The sequence below is a fragment of the Gopherus evgoodei genome, chromosome 3 (assembly GCF_007399415.2).
Source record: "Gopherus evgoodei ecotype Sinaloan lineage chromosome 3, rGopEvg1_v1.p, whole genome shotgun sequence".
NCBI lineage: Eukaryota > Metazoa > Chordata > Testudines > Testudinidae > Gopherus > Gopherus evgoodei.
This window is the reverse complement of record NC_044324.1, coordinates 109,167,514-109,194,341: the sequence shown is the minus strand read 5'-3', so window position 1 is coordinate 109,194,341 and position 26,828 is coordinate 109,167,514. Positions and strand designations below refer to the sequence as shown.

At 38.2% G+C, this 26,828-nt stretch overlaps 1 protein-coding gene across 1 annotated transcript in view; it reads right to left on the bottom strand.

Moving 5' to 3' along the window:
• Positions 1-26,828, bottom strand: part of LAMA2 (laminin subunit alpha 2) — a 377,975-nt gene that overhangs the window by 23,914 nt on the left and 327,233 nt on the right. Inside the window, exons 49-57 of the mRNA XM_030558337.1 lie at positions 23,887-24,046; positions 17,544-17,668; positions 15,664-15,826; positions 13,744-13,888; positions 12,466-12,604; positions 10,693-10,704; positions 7,987-8,107; positions 4,873-5,049; positions 2,864-3,012 (exon numbers count right to left, since the gene is read on the bottom strand). Of these exons, the coding sequence (XP_030414197.1) occupies positions 2,864-3,012; positions 4,873-5,049; positions 7,987-8,107; positions 10,693-10,704; positions 12,466-12,604; positions 13,744-13,888; positions 15,664-15,826; positions 17,544-17,668; positions 23,887-24,046 (1,191 nt within the window). The remainder of the gene's footprint in view (positions 1-2,863; positions 3,013-4,872; positions 5,050-7,986; positions 8,108-10,692; positions 10,705-12,465; positions 12,605-13,743; positions 13,889-15,663; positions 15,827-17,543; positions 17,669-23,886; positions 24,047-26,828) is intronic.

Here is a 26,828-nt window from a genome sequence, read left to right as displayed (position 1 = left end):
ATATAAGAGAAGAGGTCACACAAAGACAATGCTACAGAGCAGTGAGATAGAGGCATACACTCATGTATGTTACGTTAAATTGTTGAAAGATTTTTACCATATTTATAACAAGGCTAGGACGGTAGAGAAATCTAGGTTGTTAGGAACCTGTATGTTAAAAAGAGGGAAACAGGTACTAATACAGAGAATGCAGATGTAGAGAGACAATGAGTAATTTTGATGGGTGACAAACATAACGTAATAAGGCATAACGATACCAGGGTCAGTCATTTATCTGTTGCTGTCTTTGGGACAATCGGAAGATGAGTGATAAAATGAGCAAAGGCTACCGCAATTTAACAAGTCTAACTCAATGTTAACTCAGAGCCAAAAGGTGAATCAGAACTTCAGTATGTTTGAAGCTGCAAGGGAAACTCTATTTGAAATAATTTCTTTACATTGCTATACTGGATATAATAGACATTAACCACAAGAGAGTAAAGACAACAAAAAAAGAGAGAGAAATCTAGAAGACTCTGGTGCAGCTTATCAAGTGTGCTGTTACTTTAGAGATGCTGAGTCAAGTCTCTATTTCAGGATCACAAGAAGTTAAATATTAGGGCCTAAATATTTATACATCAGTGCCTGGAGTTAGGCATCTAAATCCATGTTTAGGTGCCTAAATAATCAGTCTCATTTGTTCAGAAGAAGTGAGCACTCACAGCACACTGTGAAAGAGTCAGTTTCTGGCAAGTTACCTCATTTTCTCAACTATAGATTCATATAACAAAGAAAATTCAATCCTTCCTCCTCACTCCCTCCTCACCAAATAATACAAATCTTGTAAATTACAGAATATAAATGAATTTTTAAAAAAAACATTCCCCGGGGAGGCCAATTTTCCAAGTTAAGTCACCCAAATACATGTTATTTGGATGCTCATATGGAGAAATGGGCCCTCAAATGCATGCACACAAATTAAAAATTAGGCTTACTGTGTGCAAAACATCCAATCCCTTCACAGTTACAGGTAGCATCATTTTGATCAAAAGACATAAGTTGTACAGTACGCCTTTCTTAGATTCCATTCTATTGCAGGAATTGCTTATACTGTATATTGTTGCTTATTGACACCTTCAGCCAAGTACTTTATCTCATCTTCAGATTACCATAGAAAACATATACATGTTTTGCAACAGAATACTACCATACAGTGCATTGATCCTGAACACTATCCTATAATTATCCTGGAATGGAAAGCAATTAGTTTATAATTATATGGACAATTAGCTACTTGAAGAGTTTAAGCCTGAGATGATGACAAGCAGATAAAGGAATTAAGTTTCATATCTTTTCATTTCCAATCCAGCCTGTGTTACATAAAGTGCACAGTCTTCATTTAATTTTCTCAGTAGCTCTGTTACAAAACAAATTTTGAAGGCTTGATTCTAATATGCATCTCTCATCACTGGATGGCGTTGTAGAGCAGTTATGTATTGATTTAACGTAACAGACTACCACCTTTGTTCTAAGCAGTTTTATTTGATATTCAAGTGAAAAGAGTTTACCTGTATGTTTAAAAATTTGTATTATCATCATCACGTAACATTAGTCTGTCAAGAGAGCATGATGGTTTCTTTTTTTTTTTTTAATAGAGGAAAAAAATCTCTGCCCCAAGGAATTTACTATCTAACAACAAACAAATGATAGGAAATGCTGGGGAACAAAATTGCAGTAGGGGTTATTTACAATAAACAGGTGAAAGAGGCAGTGAATTTCTCTGAGCAGAGATTATAGTGAAAGAAGACAAAGCCAAAAGAAGTGAGTTTTAAAGTAGAGGGGAGGGAAAGCACCTGGTGACTAGATGGAAGAGGAGGTTCTTCTAGGCAGTTGGGAAAAAGGCACAAAGTCATAAATGGAGTTTAGACTAGATGACCATAACTGTAGTTTTTACACATTAGCTAGTCTAGGTGAATCATAGTGATGTGCCTATGGTTCACCTCGATCAGCTAATGTGTTCAGTTACAACCTGCCCTAGATATACTGGAATTCGTAACATGCTAGCTATCACATGTTACTTACAACGTTTAAAAAAAAATCTTTTCTCTTAGTGTGCACAAGTCCCCTGAAGATTTGTACAGTACATTCCACAATTGGGTTTAGACTTTTGGCAGTAACAGAACATAAATAATAGTAACTGTATAAATCTCTACACATCAAGATGACAATATGTTTATTGTCTCTAATGCGGGTATCCTTAATAAATGGTAATGTGCATCTCCTTAACAGTCTTTTGGGTGCATGTCTCTGAAAAAGTGGTAAGGGACATTGAGCTAGTGAAGGGGTGAATACAGTTGAAATATCTGCAATGGCTTAATTGTGATAAAGAAACATTAGTGTTAATCCACTACTATGTATCTTCATTTTCTTAACTCACTCAATTGGACACCACTGTAATCATATATTTAAAATGAACATATGGTATTTGGGAAAGGTTATCTGCTGCTGTTGCTGTTTTGAAAGCTGTCTTTCTCCGCAACTCTTGCAAAGATGATTTACTCTTCTGAAGTTCTATTCCTCAGCCACATAAATTAGATTAATAAAATACATTTGCCAACTACCAAAAGGTTAAATATAGCAATTTTGATTAATGATAATCTTAAGAAGAGCTGCCTGATAACCTCACTAAAACATGTAACCTTAGCCTATACAGTAATAAAATTAGCAGTCAGAAACTGCCTATTTTTTTAGTAAGGAAACCATGCACATATTATACTCTCCTCCTTTCGTAAAAAGGAATACTGATTTTAGTCATCTGTTTATGATGGTGATTGAATTAACTGTACTACGAGTTGTGTAGCACCCTGGAGTCCTTGTTTGTTACCCTTTGATTCTTTCTATCCGGATGGAGTGTGCTCTACCGTCATGAAAATCACTGGATTCAGGCCTGACGGTGATCCTGCGTGGATCTCGTATTCCAGTGGAGATATGCACTTCTAATCGACCTTTATTCAGGAACACTGCATAATAGGCCTGTAACGTGGAACAGTTATTAAAAGCTAAGCCATGTTCAGAAGGGAACTGCTTCTCTTACTTTTACATTTGCCCAAGTTCTCCCTTAGTAAAGCATATCCCTTCTCCTTTGCTCCACCTATTGTTGCTGCTGGTAGGAATTAACCTCATTACAGGCTCCTCAAGAACTGTGCCACTATCCTACTTAAGGCACAAAAACATAGTAACCGGCTGAGGCTGCACTTAGAATTCCAGCCACTGAGGATAGTTGATCAAATTCTGCCATCATACACTATTATGAATCAAGAGCAACTTTTTTGAAGCCAAAGGTGTTACTTTACATTTACAGTGGTCTGAAAGAGTCTAATTTAATCAGGAATATACTCAAATCCTGGCATCTGATGTTGATAGCTAGAATGGTTGTTACACTCCTGGAGGGAGTTAAGATATAGCCATTGCAGTTTCGCTGTTATATTCAGAAGGACTAAGATTCATAAGCAACATCTTTCATGATATTTTGCAACAAGGAATGTAGAAAGTGCCATTAAAATATTTTCTCTTTTTACATGCACATAGGGAGAAGAAAAGAGAGTCTCAGCTCCAAAGCATCCTTGTTCTTTGTTATTACAAAGCCTGATCTTAAACCTTCCATGCACAGAATTACCATGGATCTCAACAGGAGTTCTGTGTATGGAGGGCTTGCAGAATGATGGCAATAGTTACTCCAGTGACCAGTATCACGTTGTGGCAGATTTCCAGGATCCATCCCACAGTCACTCCGGCAATCAAGTCATGTTCATGTCTGTGTCCTGAAGAGTTTGGAAGTAGCTCCCACCCTACAATTAATATCATGTATGTTTCTTTATGGATGAGCCTTTTAAACATGTTGACTCTGGAATATGTTCTTTCAAGCCACCAAGTGTTCTGTTCCAATACATCCTTGTAGGTATGGGGGAGAGCAGTGGAAAATCAATTACCAAATGTACTGTACAAGGAAAATAGCAAAGCATTTTGTTTCACTATTTCAATAATCTCAAACTACCTCTGTAGTTTTGCTAATTAGTCACTAGGGTAGTGTAGAAACTGTGCTTTCCTGGTGTTAATCCAAAATCTCCAAGCTTTTTAAATTTGCCTGTATTTTGGGGAGGAAGGGGAAATTGAGGTGTCATTTAAGCTGCACCTTGTGTTAAAAACAAACACAGTATTCTACAATAACAGCCCCAAATACTAGTAACATTCAAGAGGCATTTAAGTCAATGGGAGGTGTGGGTTCACAAGGAAAGTAGAATGGGACCCACAAGAAGCTGGGGGTTTGGAAAATTACTGTAGAAACTGCAGTAATCATTTAATTAAATCCAGCATGTAAGCATTGTCTGAGTAGTCCTGAGGAGAGCCAAAGAACAATATTCTCTGTCACTCAGGTCTGATAAAAAAAAGAAAGCAAATAAAGGACACAAAAATAAATCTCGTATTTAGGCTAAAATGTGGGTTCTATTGTAGCAGTCACTTAGAGAAATCCAGAACTGATCTGAAAATACTGTCAAATCATTATACCAAAGAAAAACAACCCTGTGCAATATTAGTGCTTTGTGTTATCCAACCCAAAAAATGAAAACACGAACCAGAATTCTGAGGATTTAACCCCCCCCCAAATCCTCAATAAAGCCAATCTTCAATGCAAAAGTAAATTGTGACCCCTTCATTTTATTTCTCCTTCAAACAAACAAACGCTTTGGAAAGAAAACCTCATTCAGCAGCACTGGACTTCTACTTCATCATAAATATATCATGGCAATGCAGTGGGTAGGTACAACAAGCAGTGTGAAAAAAGCTCAGCAGAAGTTATGAGTTTTCCATATCTTCTACTGTATTGTTCTTTACCTGCCCAGTCTGTCTGCGTTTTCTCCTTGGGGGTATAGGTGTCCCTGCTGTGCCAAATAAGATGACCCCAGACTCATTCTTGGTGCTAAAGGACAGGTTGATTTCTGTACCCATGTCAAATGAGACTGGCTGTAGTTCCATAAAACCTGGTTTGGGGAAACTAACTGTATAAAGGTTCTGTGGAAAGAGAGAGAAAAGGTGAATTGGTATGACACAAAACAAAGTACGAACCTTCCATAAAGTTATATTTACTAATGCATACTATTGAGATAGACTATAATACTTAGCAATTTACATTTTCAAAGTGTTGAACAAGCATTAATCAATCTGTACCATCAATCATTATTAGAAGATTTCTGGAATACTAAATTTCAGAGGGAAAGAATGGTTTACGTAATTGCAGCCTTATTTCAGAATATTCAGTTGATTTAAGAGTGACTGCTTATTGTTATTTTATCTGACTGTTTTTCCTTTTCCTGTTTTCCTTTCACTTTTACATCAATCCAGTAAAGAACAATAACCAATATGAACATACATTGGATTCTATTATTTGTCAAATTTGACCAGAATATACTTTCTATTAATCATTCATCATTGCTTCATCATCTGCTAAGCACTATTGCTTCACTGATGAGACAAACTCATAAATGAAGCACGTATTGCCCATGGCTCAACTGCTTTGCACGCTGTCAGATAGTAGCACAATTTAAAGACATGCAGTATGTCATCAAATAATAAATCAATGCATTTTATATCAGGTTTTCTGTAACTGCTGCCAATTTGCGCATCATTCCAACTGAGGAGGAGAGACTATTTCTTAGACACACTGACTTTCTAAAATAACTTACCTTTTTGTCAGTAGAGTGGAGTTGCCCTCAGACAGAGATGTAGTAGATTGTGCCAAATGAGAGAGGCAGACAGACATCTGCAATATTTTTCTTTGAAATTCCAGGGCATTTAACTAGCTGACTGTTATTTCAAGCCTCATATTTTCCTTTTTTTTATTATCCTATCCCATTCCTTTATTTAGTATCGTCCATTTATTGTAAAATTTACAACAAAACCCAAAATTTGTGAGATTCAAAAGAGTTTGTGTAATTGTGCTTGATTTTATTTTAACTTTGTCACACACCTCTGCTCTTTCTAGATCTGGCTTGGGGCAGAATTGGAAGCAACAAAATACCACAAAAAAGGCTGATTTTTTTGTATTTCTGGCCTGGTCAAAACTAGAACTACTATTCTAACGAGATTTCTAACTTGATTTGGAGACCAAAGAGGTTTGGACGAAGTCAGACAAACTCTAAATTATTTAGATTTATTGGATTCTTATCTGAACTGAACGTTCAGTTCATCCATCAGGTAACAAAATTATCCTTAGCTATAGAAGAAGTACAAGCTATTCATCAGAAGAAAAGAAAAGAAATTTATCTAAATATTGGATAAATTCTGTGTCATTCCTTCAAGTCAGAGGCTCTTCCTATGTCTGGAGAATAAAGATATTATCCTACGCTCAATTCTGGGATCTGATTCTTTTTCTGTTCCATATAGATTAAAAGCCTTTTCATTTAATTAGAAGCAACAACTATTAAAAATAAATATCTATATTTAACATTCTAAACAAATTACATTACATTATTAAAGATAACAATTACATTATTAGAGAATTACACATAATATGCCAAATAGTTCAGTTGATGACTATTAAAAATAAATGACTTTTTATATAGAACTGACTGGCGTTTGCCTGCATGTCTGTCACATGTAAAAATTAGAATATATTTGTATTCACATTTGAAATCTTGATGACTTTGTGGTCTATGTCTCAGGTGGGAATAACCCTGCAAGAGTAATTCTCCTCCAAACCTGAACCAACCTGAAACCATTACAGTGGGTTCGGATTTTAATGGAATCAGTGAACCTGAGACCTGGTCCACAAAAGCTGAACATCCTAAATAGGTTCTGTGGCCTTGTAAGGTTTCTATGATATTCAGTTTCCACAGAAACTTCCCCCACAAGTGAACTTAGCGGAGAGTAGAGAGGCATAGTAAGCTGGGTTTGTGGCCAGTCCCTGCAAACAGACTCTTTAAGGTTTGATTCATGAAACCCTCCATCAGCTGACTTCTATAGGGTCAATTCATTCCTTGTTTCAAACACCTACAATTCCCTGGCACCACAGAAGAGCAGGAGTGGGATTCAAGATACCTGAATTTTATTCCTAGTTCTGCCACAGTCTTTTGAATGACTGTGAGTAAGGGTATGTCTATGTGGCTATTAAAAACCATCAGCTGGCTCATGTCAGCTGACTTGGGTTTGCTGAGATAGGGCTAATGGGCTGTTGAACTGAGGTGTAGACATTCAGGCTGAGGCTGAGCTCTGGGATCCCATGAGGGGGACAGTCCCAGGGCTAGGGCTCCAGCCCAAGTCCAAAAGTCTATACCACAACTAAACTGCCCCTCAGTCTGAGCCAACTGACACAGGCCAGCCACAGGGTTTTGAATTGCAGTGTAGACATGCCCATAGTCTTTATAACTCTTCAATACCTCAGTCTCCTCATCTACAGTAAGGGGATTACAATACTTATCTTACAGTGCTGTTACAAGTCTAAATTAATGAATGCTTCTAAAGGACTCAGACACTCAAATAGAAAGTGCTTCAGAAGTGCTAGGTAGTACTGGTATATTATTAAATCCTGGTAGGTTACTCAATCCTTCTTTTTTCTGAGACAGAAACAATTATTTTTATGCAGCTTACTGTATGAGTCCTTTGTGTGGAACTGTGCATTAATGGGTTGTCACCTAGAAGTAGCTGAATTTCAATTATCCTCAATCTATGGTACGTACTGTATTTTGTAAAGTGCTTTAGGATCCTTTATAATGAAAGATGCTATAAACAGTAACTAACACCTAGTTGACCTAACTCTATTCTTGTTAAAATCAATAGTAAAGCTCCCATTGTCTTCAGTAGGTTGGGGCAAACGTAGGCCAATGCTAAGTGGTTTTGAAAATCCCACCCTATGCATGCAGTATGTGATTGATATCTTGAATTGTTCACAAACACAAAAAATATTTTTCTTCACCCTTTTACTCAAAGTAAATATGTGACAGACTAACCAACCTCCAGTGTGCATCCTTTGGTTATGCCTACAAAATCAGGGCTGCTCAGTATATTATATGGTGTTCGTGAAATTTCAATATCTTTGAGGCAGCCTGCATATTTCTTTAAGTTCACTTCAGGCCTGTAAAAAAAATAAAATTAAAAACATAGCGCTCATCATGTGAGTTAACATGCAACATGTTTTCTAAGCCCACTAAAGAGAATTTATCAATCAGACCCAAATACTCATGCATTCATATGCACAAAGATACTCTACTGAATGTTTTTTCAAGCCCAGGCACATGTCTGAATGGGTGAGCATTGTGTGCGCACACACAAAGTACATCCTGCTTTCCATCACCCGTCAGCACACACTATAGTCTGGCTACCATCATCCATAGGGGTGTGTAAAAGGATGTTCTTCTCACTCATCCCCCAACAAGAACAGTCTTTGGCTTTACTCCTTTTTTTTTTTTTTTTTAAAAGGAGTGCTGTCACCTTGGACATTTAAATGCAATAAACTATGAAATAAGTAGGTAGCTGTCCTCCAGGCAAAGCTGAAAGATGCAGGCTGGAAATCATAACAACAGGGAAAGACCTTGACTGGAAGACAAAGGTTTCTTTCATATATACATTAGATCTTGATGGAAAAGGGACTTCTGTAACTTGAAGAAGTTTAGGATGAAACATTTGCTAAAAACTGCAAGAATATTTCATTCCGAGTCTTGGATTTTTCTGACTAAAATAGTTTTCTTGTTTTGGGAAGCCATTATGCTCTCACAGGCTGAGATTCATTCCTTACGTATACCCAATTTTTTCCAAATACCATTCTATAAAAGCCATAGTATTATTTCAGCCTTTCCCAGCCAGTTAATTCTCTCCCCCACAAAACACTTGGGTTTTGATCTGGATCTTCATTATACAGCCAAGTCGTGAAAGGTATCCTAATATAATTGCAAAACTCCTGTGCTATGGTTTGCATAGTCTTTCAGTGCCAGGGGAAATGACAAAAACGCTGAGCATTCCACCATAACTACCATGTTAGTGTGGAAGTAATTCAGAGACCTCAATTCTAAGGGCACTAAATCAAGCCCCAAGACTCGTGGCCAAGTCTACCCTTTATTATAGTCATTAGCCACCAATCTAGCAAGGATGAACTGCTCCATAATCCCCAGTTTGGCTGAAACTGCCCCCCCAGCTATTCAAGCCACGGAGACTAAATCCAAAAGGAGCAACAGTACCTATAGCTAATTCACTGATACTGTAGTTAATTCACCTGGAATGAAGAATTCACTAATAATTCACGTTATTACAGTCTTTGGAGATAACAATAAAACATATACTAGGACATGGGGACAACCTGACCAACCAAACAAAAGAAAAAATGTTTTTAGAAAATAACAAGGAACGATAACTGGGGAATTAAAACTGAAAACCAGGGCATTAAATTCAGAATCCTGGAAAAAAACTATTTAGTATGATTTTCAAGGCCATTAAGTACAAAATAACTTGATATAAACAGATCATTTCAAATACATATTTTTTTAATTGAAAGCCATTCATTGCATTATAGCCATCTCAGGAAGCACAGCACAGATTCGGACAATTTTGCATCCTTTATCTAAATTAGACTAACCCTCTGGTTTACTAAAATAATCCAAACTCTGCTTTATTCAGTTATAGTCAGCCTTTCATTTCTGATTCTTTACATCCCATCAATGCCTCTTTAGAAATTTACCTTTACAGCTGCAGAGCGGTTTTGCAATCTCATTGCCAGCAATTATTTTCAGTTGCCCAAACACAACCAGATTATACAAATACCCACATGCATGTCTCTGCCATCCAAACAGCAATTCCACATTCCCACCCTTTTTCACTGACATCTCCAATTTCAGACTCCTAACTAGTTATGTGAACTTTACCTCTATTATGAAAGTTTAACTCTGCTTTCATGCTGGAGCTTCAGTGAAACAAGATCAAAGGTCATCCAAAGATTTTCTGAGAATCACAATAGTTTTTGAAAACCTGGGCTGAATTTCAGGAGAACCTGAGTAGGATTTCCCCAAAGTAAGGCAGCTTCCAGGGGAAAATGTATGGCTTTGTTCTAATCATTGGGGTTTGTTAATTTGGGGGTTGCATGTTTCTGACTCAAAACCAGGTATTAACTTGGAGGTTTGGGCAAAATTGAATTCAGACCTGAAAAGTCAATGCAAAATTCCAGAACACAAACCCACCCAAACTGAAACACACATGCACAAAAGGTGTCACAACCCCACATTGGCCCAAACTGGCAAGTTTCACACAGATCTGCTGCTAACCTTCTTGCTATTTTTAGGAATTAAATCATTGCCTTGGAGAACAGCATTTCTGGTCCCTGAACTTGTTGAGCTACTAAATTGCCCTATGGTAGGCAGAAATCACCTGTACCTAGCTTTCTTTAACTAGGATCTTGATCGAATTAAAAAAACCCAACAAAACAACAGCAGAAACAAGCAGCTATGTGAAGAGGCGAGAAAGGTTTTTGGGTATGTGTGTGCACAGCGTGCAACAAGAGAGTGTTAAGCACTTAGGAGCAGCTTTGCCTGTTGCAGCAGGAACAACTTGCTCAATTAACAGCTCCAGTGGAACAGCTGGTGTAAATGCTACCAACAGCTCCTCCACTGCCACCTGAACCAAGCTGCACTTACTCAAGGCATGCAAGTCATGCAGATATTTAATTATTTTTACCTTGCTTTCATACTAGGATAAAAGAGAGGGAAAAAAAGTTTATTTTTAATTACATTCATTGTAGAAAATGATATTCATTATCAAGATTCAGAACATTTCAGACTGAATTAGATCTAGATCTCCCAGTGAAAACAAATGCTGGCTGGTGAGATTATTTTAATATAAATAAATATACAACAGGCCTTAATAGGCTAGCACAATTAACAGTGTTATTTCCCTCCACACATTATGAAAAATGTCATATAGATCAGTAAATTATTTTATTATATGTTGCTACAATTAGCCATCAGTAAAATAAAATAATAAAAGTAACTGGCAGGAGATGGTTCTGGGACTGATACAGCCTGGCATTTATAAAGTCACAGGTATCTCAATGTCTGCTGCTTGCAGCAGCTCAAATGATCTTTATCTTTGATAGCAATTTACTGTAATATGCATCTTGCAGCAGGTCACAACTGATGAATCACAGCTGCAGGCACAATGGTTTGCACAGTTTCAAATAGCTAGGGTGTTCTTGGTTTCCTAAGCAACCACAAAGGATATGCCTAGGAGTAATTTCTTCACATAATTTGGCACACGCCAGTGTGACTTCACAATTACATAATCCAATGTGAGACTTCATGAGGGAAACAGCTTGGTTTTTTATTACAAGGCAAACTGATATCAGAGGTACTGTAAATTAAACATAATAAATTAACAAATATGCCTGTTCTCCCTTTAGTTGTGAAACAGCCCACTAAACTACAGCTATGCTTCCTGGTGCACAAGGTGACTTTATGACTGTCATTATGAAACGTAAATGAAGTTGACACAGATTAATAGGCTTGTTTTTGTTATAGTTCATCTGCTTGTTGTAGCTCAGATTTTTTGTGTTGCAGAAATTGCTGAGCATTCATTGAACCCCAACAAGATTTGTCAGATTATTTAAAAGTCCTCCGTTAAATTCCAGCATCTCATATCCCATTTCTTAAATACTTAAGTATAGTGAAAAGAACATGCAATATATTTTATACATAATGAAATTTACTGTGGAGGAGTTTTTCCTGAGTAAGCAGTTCAGGATTGAACTCAGAAAAAATAAAATAAAATGAAATTAACCACATTTCATTGCATTTAAATATACTGCATGATATTTTAAATTATTCAATATAAATTCTCGAGCACAAGGAATTTTATCTTAATGAAGGGTTCAAGAATGGAACTTCTGTCTTCAAATAGATTTTAAAATTAGTACAACATGCCATAAATTTTATGTAACACATATTGAAAGTATAGTAGTCAATGATCCTGCAAAGACGTATGCAATCATTTAATGTTAAGCAAATGAGTAGTTTCTGACTTTAGTGAGATACTGATGTTTGTAAAGTGAAACGTACTTAAGTCATTGCAGGACTTGAGCTTTATTCTGATCTATAGGTTCTGAGCTGCAAATTCCATGCTTATAGGAAGCAAAGAAATGTACAGAGAAAGAGAAGCTCAGTTACATCATTATGGTTCCATACACAGCATCAGGAGCCTTTACTGTAGTATAAATCGCAGTTCACTGTGTATTTCAAATGGAGCAGTGAAGAATTCGATCCACCTTAAGGTGTGAGATGGCACTTACAGAAGAAATATCACTCAAGAGTATCAATGTCAGGTACTTTTGATCCTGCATTGGGAATGGAATTCACAATTCTCCTGGCAAATAAACTTGAGGAGAAATAGGTACATAAATAAACTTATATTATCTGCTCTCCCAATAGGCAAAGATATTGTTTTAAGTCCAATTACCTTAGGTTTCTGAGAGTTGGCAATCCACCAAAATATATTTTCTCATCAGCTTTCAAGTTGAGACCAAAATGGCTTCCTGTAGAAGATGTTGCTATGATCTCTTCCTGATTGGTGTCTATGTCTACAATTGATATATTGGCTGGAAAAGATTAAGAAGTTGAAAATTAGACATGAACAATATATTACCCAGGGGAAAAAAACAGAACGAACATTTTTTTTTGGAAGAAGTAGGGTAGTAACTTGCAGGTCTGATACTGGATTTCCAAATCATAAATTAGCTGGGTGGAAGAAAAAAACATTTTTCTCTGTTGCCATAACAATCTGAAAAATGCCATAGTAATCTTGTATGCTTTATTTTTAAATATGTTCTATCCCCAGCCCTAACTTTAGTCAGTACTTTATTCAGTGAAGAGTTCAGGACAAGATCAAGAATGGGGCGATCATTTCACATCTACTTCGCTGGTTTGAATCCAATGCAGGACAGAAGTAAGCAAAAGCTTTTACCATACGATAGTTGCTGAGTGTCATAAGAGTCTCAGTTCAAGTCCTATTGGACATATACTTACCTCACAAAACAAACCCCATCTCACACACAATTGCCAGGATTCTCAACCAAGGTGAAACACAGAATGGATATGGAGGCTAAATTCCCCTCTCAGCCTTGTAATTCCTGCTTAGCTATAGCTTTTATACCAGTAGAGGTTAAAGAATCTATGGCACTATTTGAAAATATGCTTAGTTTCCACAGTCTGGGTTCCAGTGTCATGACACTGTGCAAGATGTTACTGAATATATAATAGTTGCTGTGTTTATTTACATAATTATTGCACGATCAGTATTTAACTCATTACTTTTTAAAACACTTTGGGATACCCAGAGTATGAAAAGCATTGTAAAGCCTAAAACCAATTTCTACTCTAACAGAAACCACATAGATTTGTTTTATGAACTTTAAACAACATCAGGGAACTGCATGAAGAAAACATTTTTCACTCAAATGCATTCTAGAATGTAATTTAGCCAGCTGTTAGGCAGAATTATGCCCAAAAATTAAGCTACCGGTTTCAAAAGAAAATCATAAAAGACCTGGTTGACACTGTAATCAGTCATTTCTAACCTAAGCCACCTGCAACCTAAGCAAAATAAGTTGCTAAATCACTTTCTTATAGAACTTTCTAATCCAGCAATATTGTACGTCATCTTCCCTGTGATTAGATGGTTAGCTCTGCTGGATAGGGTAATTAGAGCACTTCTGATGTTATCACTGTAGGAACTCACCTTGTTTTTGGATTCTTGAGAGGGTGAATGATTTCCATTTCCCATCGTTATGGTTTTGGTTGCCAACAGCAGAAGTTGTACCTGAACCTAGATCGTAGCTGACTTTTATATGCCCATCACTGAGCTCTATGCTCATGAAATCTTTCTGTTAATGAGACAGTTTAGACACATTGTTTAGACACACTGGAAGACTAGTTCCTGTTCTCTGTGATAAGCAATATTTAACATGAAACAATTGTTTACTTTCTGAGAGACAATGTACAGGGGTTTTATTTAAGTTGTTAAACTCCTCAGATATTTATTGTGCCTAACTTCAAGTACACTGAAAAGTACTGTCAAAGAGTTGTTTTTTTTACTTCCTACCTTCTTATGCAGGTCACTGGCTAAAGTGGTGAGTGATTTCCTTCTAGTCAGTGATCTACCCCAAATGGAACTGAGTAGTTCAGTTTGCTATAATTCCTATTAACCACTGGTGCTGATATTTAAATACCCTGAAGTTGCAGCATTGGTGGCTGACTGGACCTGTGGTACAATAAACTACAATATCCAGGGCAAACAAAGGGTGGTAGGATGCAGGGGGAACAATTACTAGCTCACGAGGGAGCCAGAGACCAGGCTAATGGGGAAGGTAGGACTTGAGAAATGGGGAACTACTTATCCAGTGGCATGAGCCCATCAGAGAATTTTTAATTTGAGTTGTTGTTTCTCTCATGGCTGCTCCTACCAAACCTAGTGTGAGACCACATTTTAACAGAGAAATTATTTCATGGACTACTTGTGTTCCCATTGTATGGCCCGCCCACCCAGCCTCCTACTCACAACTGCAAAACAACCCTAGAGCAACTACCGCAGTTGTTTACATGAAAAAGTAATCTTATGAAAACAACTTATTTTTGGCTCTCTTTTAATGCAGTTCAGTGACTGGAAACAGGCAAGCACAATGTGATCAGCCAGTGCCACATGCCACCAATAAGAGTTTTGCAAAGGTTCAAGAAACACAGTTCTGAAAGCTCTTGTACTGAAGATCACAACCCATGTTAGAAGGATAATGTGGGCTGGATTGTGTTTCTCAGTTAGGATGTTGTAAATTTGGAGCAGCTGTACTGGAATTCACTCGAGCTACTCCAGATTTAATTTACACTATCGGTGTAAATGAGATCAGGTTCTGGCCAGCTGTCTTTAGGAATAACCTCGTCCTGCTGTCCACAGACCCTTGACAATACAGACAAATGAATAAGTTAAACAACCTTAATAAACAAATGTCTGAAATTATCCATTTCAGCTGTAGTGTGAGAATATTAACTAATATTTTTAAATAAATGCCAGCATCACATTCTGTTGGCTGCTCCATACATAGTGTCTCTATCCTGTTGCTTACACTGGGCAAAAACTACTACTCTTAATTTGTATGCAAAGCATTCTGTACTCAGTCCTTTCTTGTGCCTATCCATTTCCCATGCACTATATTTTCAGCCACAAAACATCAACCATAACAGGGGAGGGGGAAGGAGGACAGAAATCAAAGAATTCTGCTAATTTGAACATTTCTAAATTTGAAGTAAAATCTTGGCCCCACTAAAGTAATTGACTCCATGAGGCCAGGATTGCACCCTTGACATTTTCCTCACTTGAACACACACCACCGCTGCCCCCATTCCTCACATCCAAATAGAAGAAGCTAATGGGTTTTATGGCTTGTGAATTGTGGAGTCTGAAACGATTTGTATATGATAATATTCAAGCATGCTAAGCAGACTACACAATTCACAAGCCATAAAACCCACTAGCTTCAGTACTGAAGTGATAATCAGCATTGTAACAGCACATTTGTTTTTTAATTTCCATTTCTCCTTTTGAGTAAAAGGTATTCAGTAATTTTAAAGACAGCAAGAAACATGATGAGAGATTTTTATTTTTTACCAAGTCGTGTGTCGCAAGGTACATCAGCAGAGCACTGGAAGAGAAGGTCTTGAACTTGAACATGACCATAGAAACATTGGGGTTCCAGCGGACTGGGCGGCTCACCAAAGCATAACCATCTCCATCAAACTGAACAGTTCCCTCACTGTCTGGCACCTGTGGGCTATCAAAGAAAAAAATTCTTCATATTCCAACCAGTTTTTCCGGCTGCTTTGGGGCAAAAGGGAATCATGGGAATCTGAGGGAAGCCAAATTTTATACAAACATGTTTTCTGACACCTGAACCCTTAAACTCAGTCCATGTGATGTGGAAAGTAGTCTAGGAGAAAGATAGGGAACATGTCTGCCTTGTATATTTCATGGTCCATATAATTTCATCTTGTATCTTTTATTGTGAAAAGATTCATGACAGTATTATGTAATCTCTCATATTATTATTAAGTGATTTTAGTAGGTGTCACATTGACAGACCTGGAGATTGTACGTCACAGATGATGTAGAGCACAAGAACAGCAGTGTCAATCTCCCCACATTGTTCTGCCACAGTGCCTTAACTCTGTTAACGTCAGAGACCACAGGCCTTGAGCCCTGGGCCATGGACTTTTCAGAGCTAGTAAGCTCCAACCTGCCACCCAGTGACTTGCTAAATGTTGTCAGACTAGGAGCTGAACTCTGACCAAGGACCCCAGTCCTGGAATCTGATTGCTGGGCCTCCTGGTTAGTTCACAGCTTCTATATAAACCATGCACTGGCACAGGTAGGTGTCCGTGAAACTGGGTTCCCTCTGTTTCAGATTGTTTACCCTAGATATCTACTTCTACAGCCCGCTGCTGATCTTCTTGTAACCTGACCCTGCCTACCTTCTGACATCTAATTCTTGGTTTAGCCTGTCTTGGACTCTGATCTCCTGGTACTGGACTCGGCCTGACCCCCAACAGCTGCTCCGAACACTAGGTTAGACCACCCACACCACGGTCGTGACAATTAAGAAGAGACCATGTATCAGGGAGAAGATAGTTCAATTTCCCTTGCCATTCAAACAGTGGCTTCTCTTCTGAGACTTCCAACAAGAGACACAATTAATGTCAACTTACTATGGTGGTGATTTTTGTGATGTGGATTCTTGCCCACTCTTGTCAGACAGACAACCACTGGCTTTTGGCCACTACTAAGTTCATCTAGATTTGAACCAGTGATCTAGAGACAAAGAACTGGCATGCATAGGTCTTCATGCAATGCTTCATTATGCATGCTGTTCCCCCATTTTTACATGTAAAAAAGGACCTTGGATTTAGATTTCTAACTCCCACATAGCCATGTTTAATAGCAAATTGCTCTCAAGTATATTTTCCAGGAGAGCAATTTTATGTGATTAATTCAAAGTTCATATTGTAAGTTTGCACTTGCCTACACATTCCTAAGCCCCAACATTCTTTTTCATTCCTTCTCTTGATTTCCAATCAAGCAGTCCAGGATTATCACCAATGTGTCTGAGAAATGAGATTACTCTGTATTGGCCTGATCCAAAGCCCAATAAGGTCAGCAGGAGATTTTCCACAACTTCAATGTTTTTGGAGCAAGATTTTACTATGCTCAGATCATGGAACTCTCTCCCCATTAGTCTTAACTCTACTGAAGGTATTGCTAACCTCCTTCATGAAATGGGGGACACACACTCCCTCTTGGCATTAGTATAATTTAATTTTTAATATTCCTTTTAATTTATTGATTTAAGTGCAGTAGACCATATTGTACTTGCTTACTTACAGGGGTGTGGCTGGTGTAGATATTCCTGTTTTACTCCACAACAGAATGGGGCATGTTCACAGACAGGTTCATAAAGGGTGAGGAACATAAAAAGAAGCCAGTCCATTACCAACCTGATAGCACATCCTTTGCAGTCACCCGTTGTGTCCCTGAAATTCCACAGTCCTATGGGCTTGCTGTCCAAGTAAGTTTCACCCATGCAGCCAGTGAAGGTAGTGACTCTTACAGCATCTGATTTCTGCAAACAGGAAAGTACGGAACTTGTTAGAATGCAGCTTGAAGTGATATGCTATCTTCAAAGCATAATTGTGTAATGGATAAAGCAAATACTGAAAGAAACTGGGGATTTTTAATGAAATATCATTCTCACCCCACAAATTATTTTTTTAAATAAGTGGCAGGGCATAGATGAGCTAGTGTGGGAGGGTAGTAAGACAGAAGAGGCAAGATATATAAGGTTAGGGAAAAGGTCTGGGCACAGTAACTCTTGGTTCTCTTCCTGATCCCACTGCTCCACCTGCCTTCCCAGGTACTCATGGATAATTACTACCCTTCCACCTATGGAAGACTCTCTTCAGAGTTTATCATTGTTTTTCCTTTACAGATCATGGTAGGGACTGTGTAATCTCCTCCACAATATGGTAAATGTGTTGTTTCCACATTATATTCTGTCCTTGAAAGCCAGGAAAGTAAAGACTGGAAACAAACCAAGTTAGCATAATGAGCATCACTAACCCACTTGGCTAAACCTGGGGAAACAATCATTTAATTTTGGAATTTAAAAAAAATACTCATAACAAAGCAAAATTAAACCCTGAAATATCAAAAGCCTACTAGGCTAACCTAGGCTAACACAAAATGATTGGGGTCCTGCTCATTTTATTTAACTGAAATTAACATGAGACTATAGTCAGCGAATAAATGACAGAGCACAGAAATTTCATCTCAGTTCATTCTTCTAAAATATCTACCAGTAATTTCATTTGAAGTTTTGCTTCAGTATGAGCGGATTTAAAATCTATGCATTTAGGAATTTGAGACATACAAGCACCTGCTGCTTTCTATGAAGCAGTTATCAATATTAAGAATATTAATCCACAAGAACATGGAGAAGAACATCTTGAAAACTTTCAAGGAAGAGTCTGATTTGAAAGTCTAGATGTGCTGGTGATATTTCCCGGGGTAATCATAAATGTTTTAATGATCAACAAGTATGAATTTACTGTTACTTATGAGAACTTCATGATGTCTAAGTAAGACAAATGTTTTAAAACTGAAAAGGAACATTTTATAAACATTGCAGGGCAGGAAAGTGATATGAAAGAAGCCGAGACACACAAACAACAAGGGATGTCGTATTATATCCTGGGCCAAATCTGTGACTCTGTCTGATCACCCAGACTGAGACCCAGTGAAATGAAATATTAGATTTGTGAGCAAGAAAGAGCCTTTTAAAGTATCATTGATCTTGATGAATGTCCAAATAGTTTCAGCTTTTTATACAAGCTGCTATATGAAAAGGTATAAGTTTTTGCAGGACTTCATTTTGTCTAATTAACAACTAAACTTACTTACAGAGGAAGTTGCAAAGTTGTTATTGCCATGTTGGTCCCAGGGTATTAGATAGACAAGGTGGGTGAGCTAATATCTTTTAGTGGACCAACTTCTATTGGTGAGAGAGACAAGCTGTTGAGCTTAAACAGAGCCATTCTTCAGGTCACACCAACAGAAATTATCCAATAAAAGATATTACCTCACCCACCTTATCTCTCTTATAGAGGAAAATCAAGGTTACAGTATTCTCCTTTATTCAGACTTTGTTAGAATATAGTACAGTCACTGAAAATGTTGATTTTTCTGACTCTTAAATATAACCTCAAAATCCAACAGTCATGCCAGACTGCTGCTCTTGACCCTGGTTGCCAGGTGAAGGATGGATTTCAAGATAGCCCAGCTACCAAGGGAAGAAACTAGATCTATTAAAAAACCTTTGCCAAAATCTCATCCTGGGTAGGACTCTGTCTCAGTCAGACAGACTTTGGGGTTTTCACTTCTATGCCTCATGCTGATGAGTGCCTGGGACGTTAGAGTCCCCAGTTCAGATAGCACATGCTTTAAGTTAAGTGCTAAATTGCTTCCACTGCACATCTGCCTTATCCCAACCTTCCTAACTTGGAAAAAACCAAACCAAACAAGAGCACTTATTTTTCAGTTGTATTTTCAGATTTGAACCCTGCTGAGGGCCAGAACTTTTTAATCTCTCTTGGCTCATCACCTTCAAGATCCCCTTAACCTCTTTTCCCTCTGGGATCCTACTTTAGATTTTTAATCTTTTCTTTAGTTTTTATATGGTACATAGTTTATAATGCATCATTTGCAAGTTATTCTTATTAACTGTTTTGTGGAGTGAACACATAAATATGTTAGGGAAGGAAAGAGTATATATATGACAAGTTAAACTAGTTATGATATCAATAAAGTTTGATATGTTATAGCAATTATTAAATATTGTATGCAGTTGGAATATTGGGTAACAGCAGATATCCTACTTAAGTGACAGTAGTATACTCTTAAGATACTACTCAGTACAGTGAGATCAATAGTTTCCATTAAAAAGTCATGATTGATCAAATAGATATTGGTCTCTTAGATTCATACCTTTTAAATAATCTTTTCTGTAAAGAAACACAGCTGACATTTTACAATATTGCTGCAGAATTTAATACCAAGTACAAACATTATTTAATTAAATGAACTCCTCTTGCATTGGCAGCCTTTGGCCAGTACTAGTGATTTTGCTTCTACAAGCTGTATCGGATAGCACAGCTGCAGTGAAGACTGTGGCGCTTTTCCACAACAGCCTTCTGATTCTCCAGACTTAAAAACCTAGACATCAACTTCTGTTTCAAGCTGGAACATAAGTCAAAGGCTCAGTCTGGGAGTACATTTTCCTCTCCAGATTTATGCTCCAAAATATATGTGCAGACATTTTAAAATGGTAGAGCTGTACAAATAAAAACAAACTAGTGGGAGTGCTTGACTCACTTGTGCTTTGATAACGCAAAAACAAAATCTGAAATGAACTAAAACCATATACTGAACTTTAGTTTTTAGTTTTGTGCTGCAGCTTTGAATGCTGTGGTGCACCACTCTTGGCCAACAGACCAAATATGCTGGCTGAGGGGCTTCTTGAAGTCTGTTAATAGCTTTTCAGTTCTGTCAGAATGTAAACATTGGATTTGTTTTAAATTAAACTTCTAGGTCCAATTCAGGAAAGCACCACTCATTTAAGCATGCTGAAATCCCCATCCAGGTCCTTGGGACTTAAGTTAATGCATAGGGAAAGACTTAAGCACCAACATGATTAAATGCTTATCTGAACCAGAGTCCTAGCCCTTGTGACCTGACCCAGATGTGCTGCTGTCTAATTGTGTTTGTAGCCAGACTGACACAATGGGTCAAATTCACTATTGGTACAGGTAGAAGCAGTTCTACTGACTTTAATTTAGTTGTGTCTAATTGGGGGTTTGATGATTATGGCTATGTCTCTGAAAACTGAGTACTGTTTCCATGCATCTCAATGAAGTGTATACTCTGAAGCCTAATGATGAGCATTGGCATCACAACATTATTAAATATGTTATTGCTGAGCATTATAGCAGAAATATCCAGCTATGATGTTTATCCATCACGGCCGAACGCCACAGAAATTAGATAGTAGAGAAAAAGCCATATTAGGTGTGTGATGTACCACCTGTAGCCTCTGGACACTCACTCTGTCTCCCTGAAGGAGCAGAGTATAGGAAAGAAAGGTTGCTGTGATAAATAGTCAGATAGATTTGGCAGGGGTTCAGCAGCTGGTAATTGTGGAAGGTTCAATACTCTCTGCAAGTTTGAAGCCCCCTCTGGACTCTTAGTAGCTGGCAGAATATTATTATTGGGTGTTTGCTGCAGGGATTCTTGTTTGTGGCTCACAGGGGAAGCTTAAATCTTTCTTTTCAGCTGCTGTGAAAGCAAGGAGATGGAAAGCAAGCTAGAGCCGCCATTTGCAGCTGCTAGGGAAGCCTGGGGAGAGATGGTAGCAAAGGCTGTTGTCTGTCACTACCCTTTTTTTCAGACATCTTCAGTGGAATTGCCTTTCCTATTTTCTGATATGAAAACAAATGATAAAGAACTTACGGTGACAGTTATTTTTCTACTTAATGATTCAAGAAGAAGTTTCAAGATTTATTTCAAGATTTATTTCATCAACAGCTCAGAAAACTTTCAAAGAAGAATAAAGTTTGCAGGTTGTTTGCAGAGCCATTTTAGTAAAGCAGAAGGAGTTTAAGTCAAAGTTCAGCCAATAAGGATTGACTTACAAATCCCCAATCCAAATCTCTTATAAGAATTTTTCTGAATTTCTACAAACACTTGTCAAACGTCTGATATTCAGAGTTATGTTAAACAGTTGCTATTTATGCAAGCCTATAACATGCACTTACAGCATTCTATACGTAAAAAACAATAGCAATTAGCTGCATATTTTAGAGTAGGACTTCAGAAAATAGAAGTTCCATCCCACAAGCAATTCTGATATTTCAATATTTGCTTTCATCCCAAAAAGTTGAAATATTAAAAATTTTAGTGAAACAAAGTTCTGAAAATTTTTAGTTTGGAAATGTCTAAATAAAAAAAATCTCAACATTTTTGACTGAAATTAAATATTTTGTTTTTAGACATTGACATTTTTGCCATTTCAAAAGGTAAAAATATATTTGAAACTAAACATTATTTCAAGTTTTCCTGGAAACTGGAAAATTTCATTGAATGACTTTTTCCTGCAAAACATTATTTCACTAAAAATTTATACCTCTTAATTTAATTAATACTTATTTTGTTGGGAAATTTTTACTGTAGAAAAATTTCAACTATCTCTAGTCAGAATAAATCTCACTTGCATTTATATCTAAGTTAAGTGCAGCCCTTGGATTCCTGGTAACTTACCAATGCAACCCAGATGCTGCAAACATTGTGCACCACCTTTCTATTGTAGGCAAAAAAATAACTTCTTACAGCTCTCATGATATTAATCTCTCTCTTCCTGATCCCTATCCTGAATCCCTTGGAGCTGGAGGCACTAAGGATACGGAGGAGCATCCACAGGATAAGACTAAGAGGAGGAGCCAACAGAAAGGAGAATGGAAGATGTCTCAGACACACTGAGAAAATGTCAGCAGCTGGAAGAAGAGGGGTTCTAGAAAAGATTAGGTGGAACATACTAGTGTCCAAATGAGAGAAAGATAAAGCAAAAAGCAGATTAGAATACAGAAAGGAAAAAGGAGAGACTTGGTGGAAAGGACATAAATTCATAGAATGAATATACCCTGTTATGGGGCTAGTATTGTTTTAGGAGCTTAGCTTGTGTGTGTGTTTGTACAGCACCTGGCACAACAGGGCCTAACTTGGTTGCAGTGTTTAGGTGATGGGGTGTACCAACCCCAAACAGGGCTGAAAGGGTTGAGAGCCTATAGGCACAATCATCCTCTCCCCACTACACCTGGTATCAAGCCAGGAGGAAGGAGTTAAAAGGGCTGAACATGGCTCAGTTAAGGACTGACCTGGAGCTCTCCCTCAGAGAAGCCTGGCTAGAGTCAGAGAGCTGAGCTGCGCTGCTGGCAGACAGAAGGTAGATAGGTTTCCAGCAGGGAGACCAAGGCAGTTGAAGAAGAAAGCAGCAGGACATGAGTCCACTCTGGATTCTGTACACTGGTGGAGGGGTGGGCAGGGAGTAGAAAGACTCCTACAGATTCAGGGATTCCCCCTTGAGGGAGTGGAGCTGGCTAACAGAAAGTTCTAAAAGGCTCTGCGGAGAGGAGGCTTACCAAGAACAGAGAGATACATGAGAGCCCAGGAAAAGGCTAAGGCAAAGGAGCAAGACAGGAAAATGTAGGAAGTGGTCTAGGGAGGTCTGTGCAGTCAGGCACTGACTGCCTATTCAAGAGTCCCTTGACCAGAACCCAGTAGAAAGGGATGACCTAGATTCCACTACCAGCCCACGGAGAAAGGTGCAGATGAAATTCCTTAAGAATGGGTAAGGACTATTGAAACCCCCTGACACCAGGGGTAAGGACTAGTGAGTCTGGAGTCTGACTGAAGGTCCAATGTGAAGTTGACCAACTATTATTTGTGGGACTAATGGTTTACCCTGGATGGGGTGGGATTCTATGTGACCCAGATGGAGGGCCAAGTCGCAAGAAGCAGCAGACTATCACTGGGACAAAATGGCTTTTGGCAGGGGACACAAAAGGAGAAAAGTCTGCCATGCCATGGTCAGTCACTAGGGAATCCGTGCTGGCCACGAGTCACATTCTTTCACTACAATAAATATATATTCATTAATTATAATAGCAGGCACTGCCCATGTAAATAACCAAAGCAAAGGATTAAAGCACCATGAGTGAGGAAGTACCTTACCTTAATTTTATCAGTTAGACCACCAACGAACAACACAGCATTTGCATCTACATCTAGAATAGTATAACCAGGCGGAGAGGCTGCACTGAAGGTACTTGGCATGATGGCTGCTTTGGGACCTTCCAGAGCTTGTACTGAAATTGTGCCATTTCTTCCAGTCCTTCGAATTGGACCAAAGCAAATAAATAAGTAAATAAATCTGTTGTTAAACCACCACAAATAAAGCCTCATATTTTCCAGACATCTTTGACCAGTGACAGGCACTACTGCTCCGTTTGTAACTTGGTATTATTCAGTTTTTAATACAAATCAATAGAGGTTTCTTAGCTCTCATATACCTGTGCAAGTGCCAAATCTGATCACATAACGGATGTTTCTTCTCATCTTAGTATCCTTGGTGCATACAATTCACTATCTGCATGCATGACACAGTGCACTCACCCACTAAAATAGTAATTATCAGAAGTGAAGATTCTCTATGACCAGAATAGCACAGTGTAATTGTATCTTGGCAACAAATGAAGTAGGCTATGATTCAAATTCCTTTCTGAACTTCATATGGGGTATTTGATTAATTTTATTCCTCTGAAGTGGATGATCATATAACAAAGGCCTTTAATTTATTTCGTTGTAATGCAGGAGACTTGCATCCTCCACAAAGGCGCTCCCTGGTTTTTTATTATACCCAGGCACAAGCCCATTATGTTTAAAATGGCTGCCTTGTTGTGTTTAAAACTGCCTTTTTATATTTTATAATATGATTTGCCGCTTTGTGAACAGTTTCTTCAGTGTTTTCTGTTTCTGTATTCACGGCAGAAAATAAATGCAGTATCTCAGATATTGGTGTGGTAAGTGTTGGCCAATACTTATAACTCAATGGAAACCACTTTATGAACCTTTGCATGATAAGGTATGAACTCCCCCATAGACTAGCCTTATGGAAAGGTTATTTCAAAGGAAAGGTTAGTTTCCTATTAATTTGCAACAATGTCTCAATACTGTACTTAAAGTATGACCATTGGGATTTTTGACCTTGAACTGCCACATGTGAACACCTCCTACATTATTAAGAGGTTTTTTTCATGCCAAAATCGTTGGAAAGGTAAATCATCTAGTTTTACAATTAGATCTTGGATCTCACATATGATCCATGTCGTGATAATGTGGGTATTCTTAATATGGGCATATTATTATGCAATCTTAATAGACTGAAATATGAATTCATGGGGTTATATGGAGCATATTTAATTTACGTTATCTGTGATTAATAGGGAAACATACTGCGTTTACTACAACTTGTCTTTTTCTTCTATAACAGTCCACACATAATTTCACCCACTGCTGCTTACTTCCTATATCTGTCAAGAATTACTGCCTAGCTAATTGAATAATGTTTAGCTATTTATCTTCTGTATCTTTGTGGGCTATCCCATTGTATTCTAAAAGATATTTCCCTAACTATTTGCAAGCAAAGCTAAATGACCTTTTCTCAGAAACCAGAACTGATATTTGCATTTCTAATACAAGCGAGTTTCTAGATAGACATATGTAATAAAATTACATTTCACCTAAAGCCTTCCCAGGTAGCATTTCTAGCTTGAAAAATAGCCACTGGTCCCAACCCTTTATCATGTCTCAGCTGGCAAATCAAAACTTTCCTTTGGTTTTACAAAGCATCATAAAATTGTCTGGATTTAAACATATAAAATCAATTTTTTCTCATTAAAAGAAAAGACGTCTGTGAGTGCTGAAGTAAGCAGTAAACCTAAGAGTCACTTAGAAAGAACTTGTCATTAGCACTATCTGATATTTTACTTCAGGACCATATCCAAAGTAATGCAATGAAGCCTGTACATAACTTTAAATACGCAAGTAGTCCCATTAAAGTCAGTGGGACTACTCTTGTGTTTAAAATTACACGAGTTTAGGCACTCTACTGAATCAAGGTTTTGGAGAGGAATGAAGAAAGAGAGCAAGACTCCTGTAAATATACAAATCTCATTTCCATTGAAACTCTGAATTTTATTATCTAAAAAATGTATAGACTTTTGGCTTATATACCTAAAAGGGTAGAAATAGTCAGTACAGGAACTGGTGAAAGCCACTCATATTTGGAGGCCACTGAAAGATGTTTGGTGCTTTCAAATACTAATACATTAAAATCAATATTTAGTAAAACCAGAGTGAAAGACCAAATTCAATACATCTGAAATCACTGAGCAGAATATGGTACACATTTTTAAGAGCCCTCATATGTCCTAAACAGCATAGGCGATCTTTGATCTCTAACTAGAATAAAGTGCTAACAACAGATCCTCCTCCTTAAATAACTCTTTCTCTCATTTGAGAAGGGCTAGTGACAGGGCCGCCCAAAGGATTCAGGGGGCCTGGGGACTTTGGCGGCGGGAGGCCCCCCGCTTCGGTGGTAATTCGGCAGTGGGTGGGTCCTTCTGCTCCGGGACCCACTGCCAAAATGCCCCGAAGACCCGTGGTGGGGAGCCTCCGCCGCTGAATTGCCATCGAAGACCTGGCACTTCGATGGCAGGTCCCAGGGTGGAAGGATCTCCCGCCGCCGAAGATCTGGAGCAGAAGAAGCTCCGGGGGCCTGGGCCCCGTGAGAGTTTTTCGGGTCCCCCAGAGCGAGTGAAGAACCCTGTTCCAGGGACCCCGAAAAACTCTTGTGGGGGCCCCAGTGGGGCTCGGGGCCTGGGGCAAATTGCCCCACTTGCTCCCTCCTCTGGGCGGCCCTGGCTAGTGAGCTTTAAAGGAAGAACAGTTGACTAACTTGTCAGGGTAAGAGACATTAATAGGATTTGAATGATATTTCTGAGTGACAGCTGGGTTCCTATGAGATACTTGGCAAACTGGAGAACATGTACCAGCACCTTGGTAACTGACAACCTGAAAAATGCATACTACATTATTCATAAATGCTTACTACT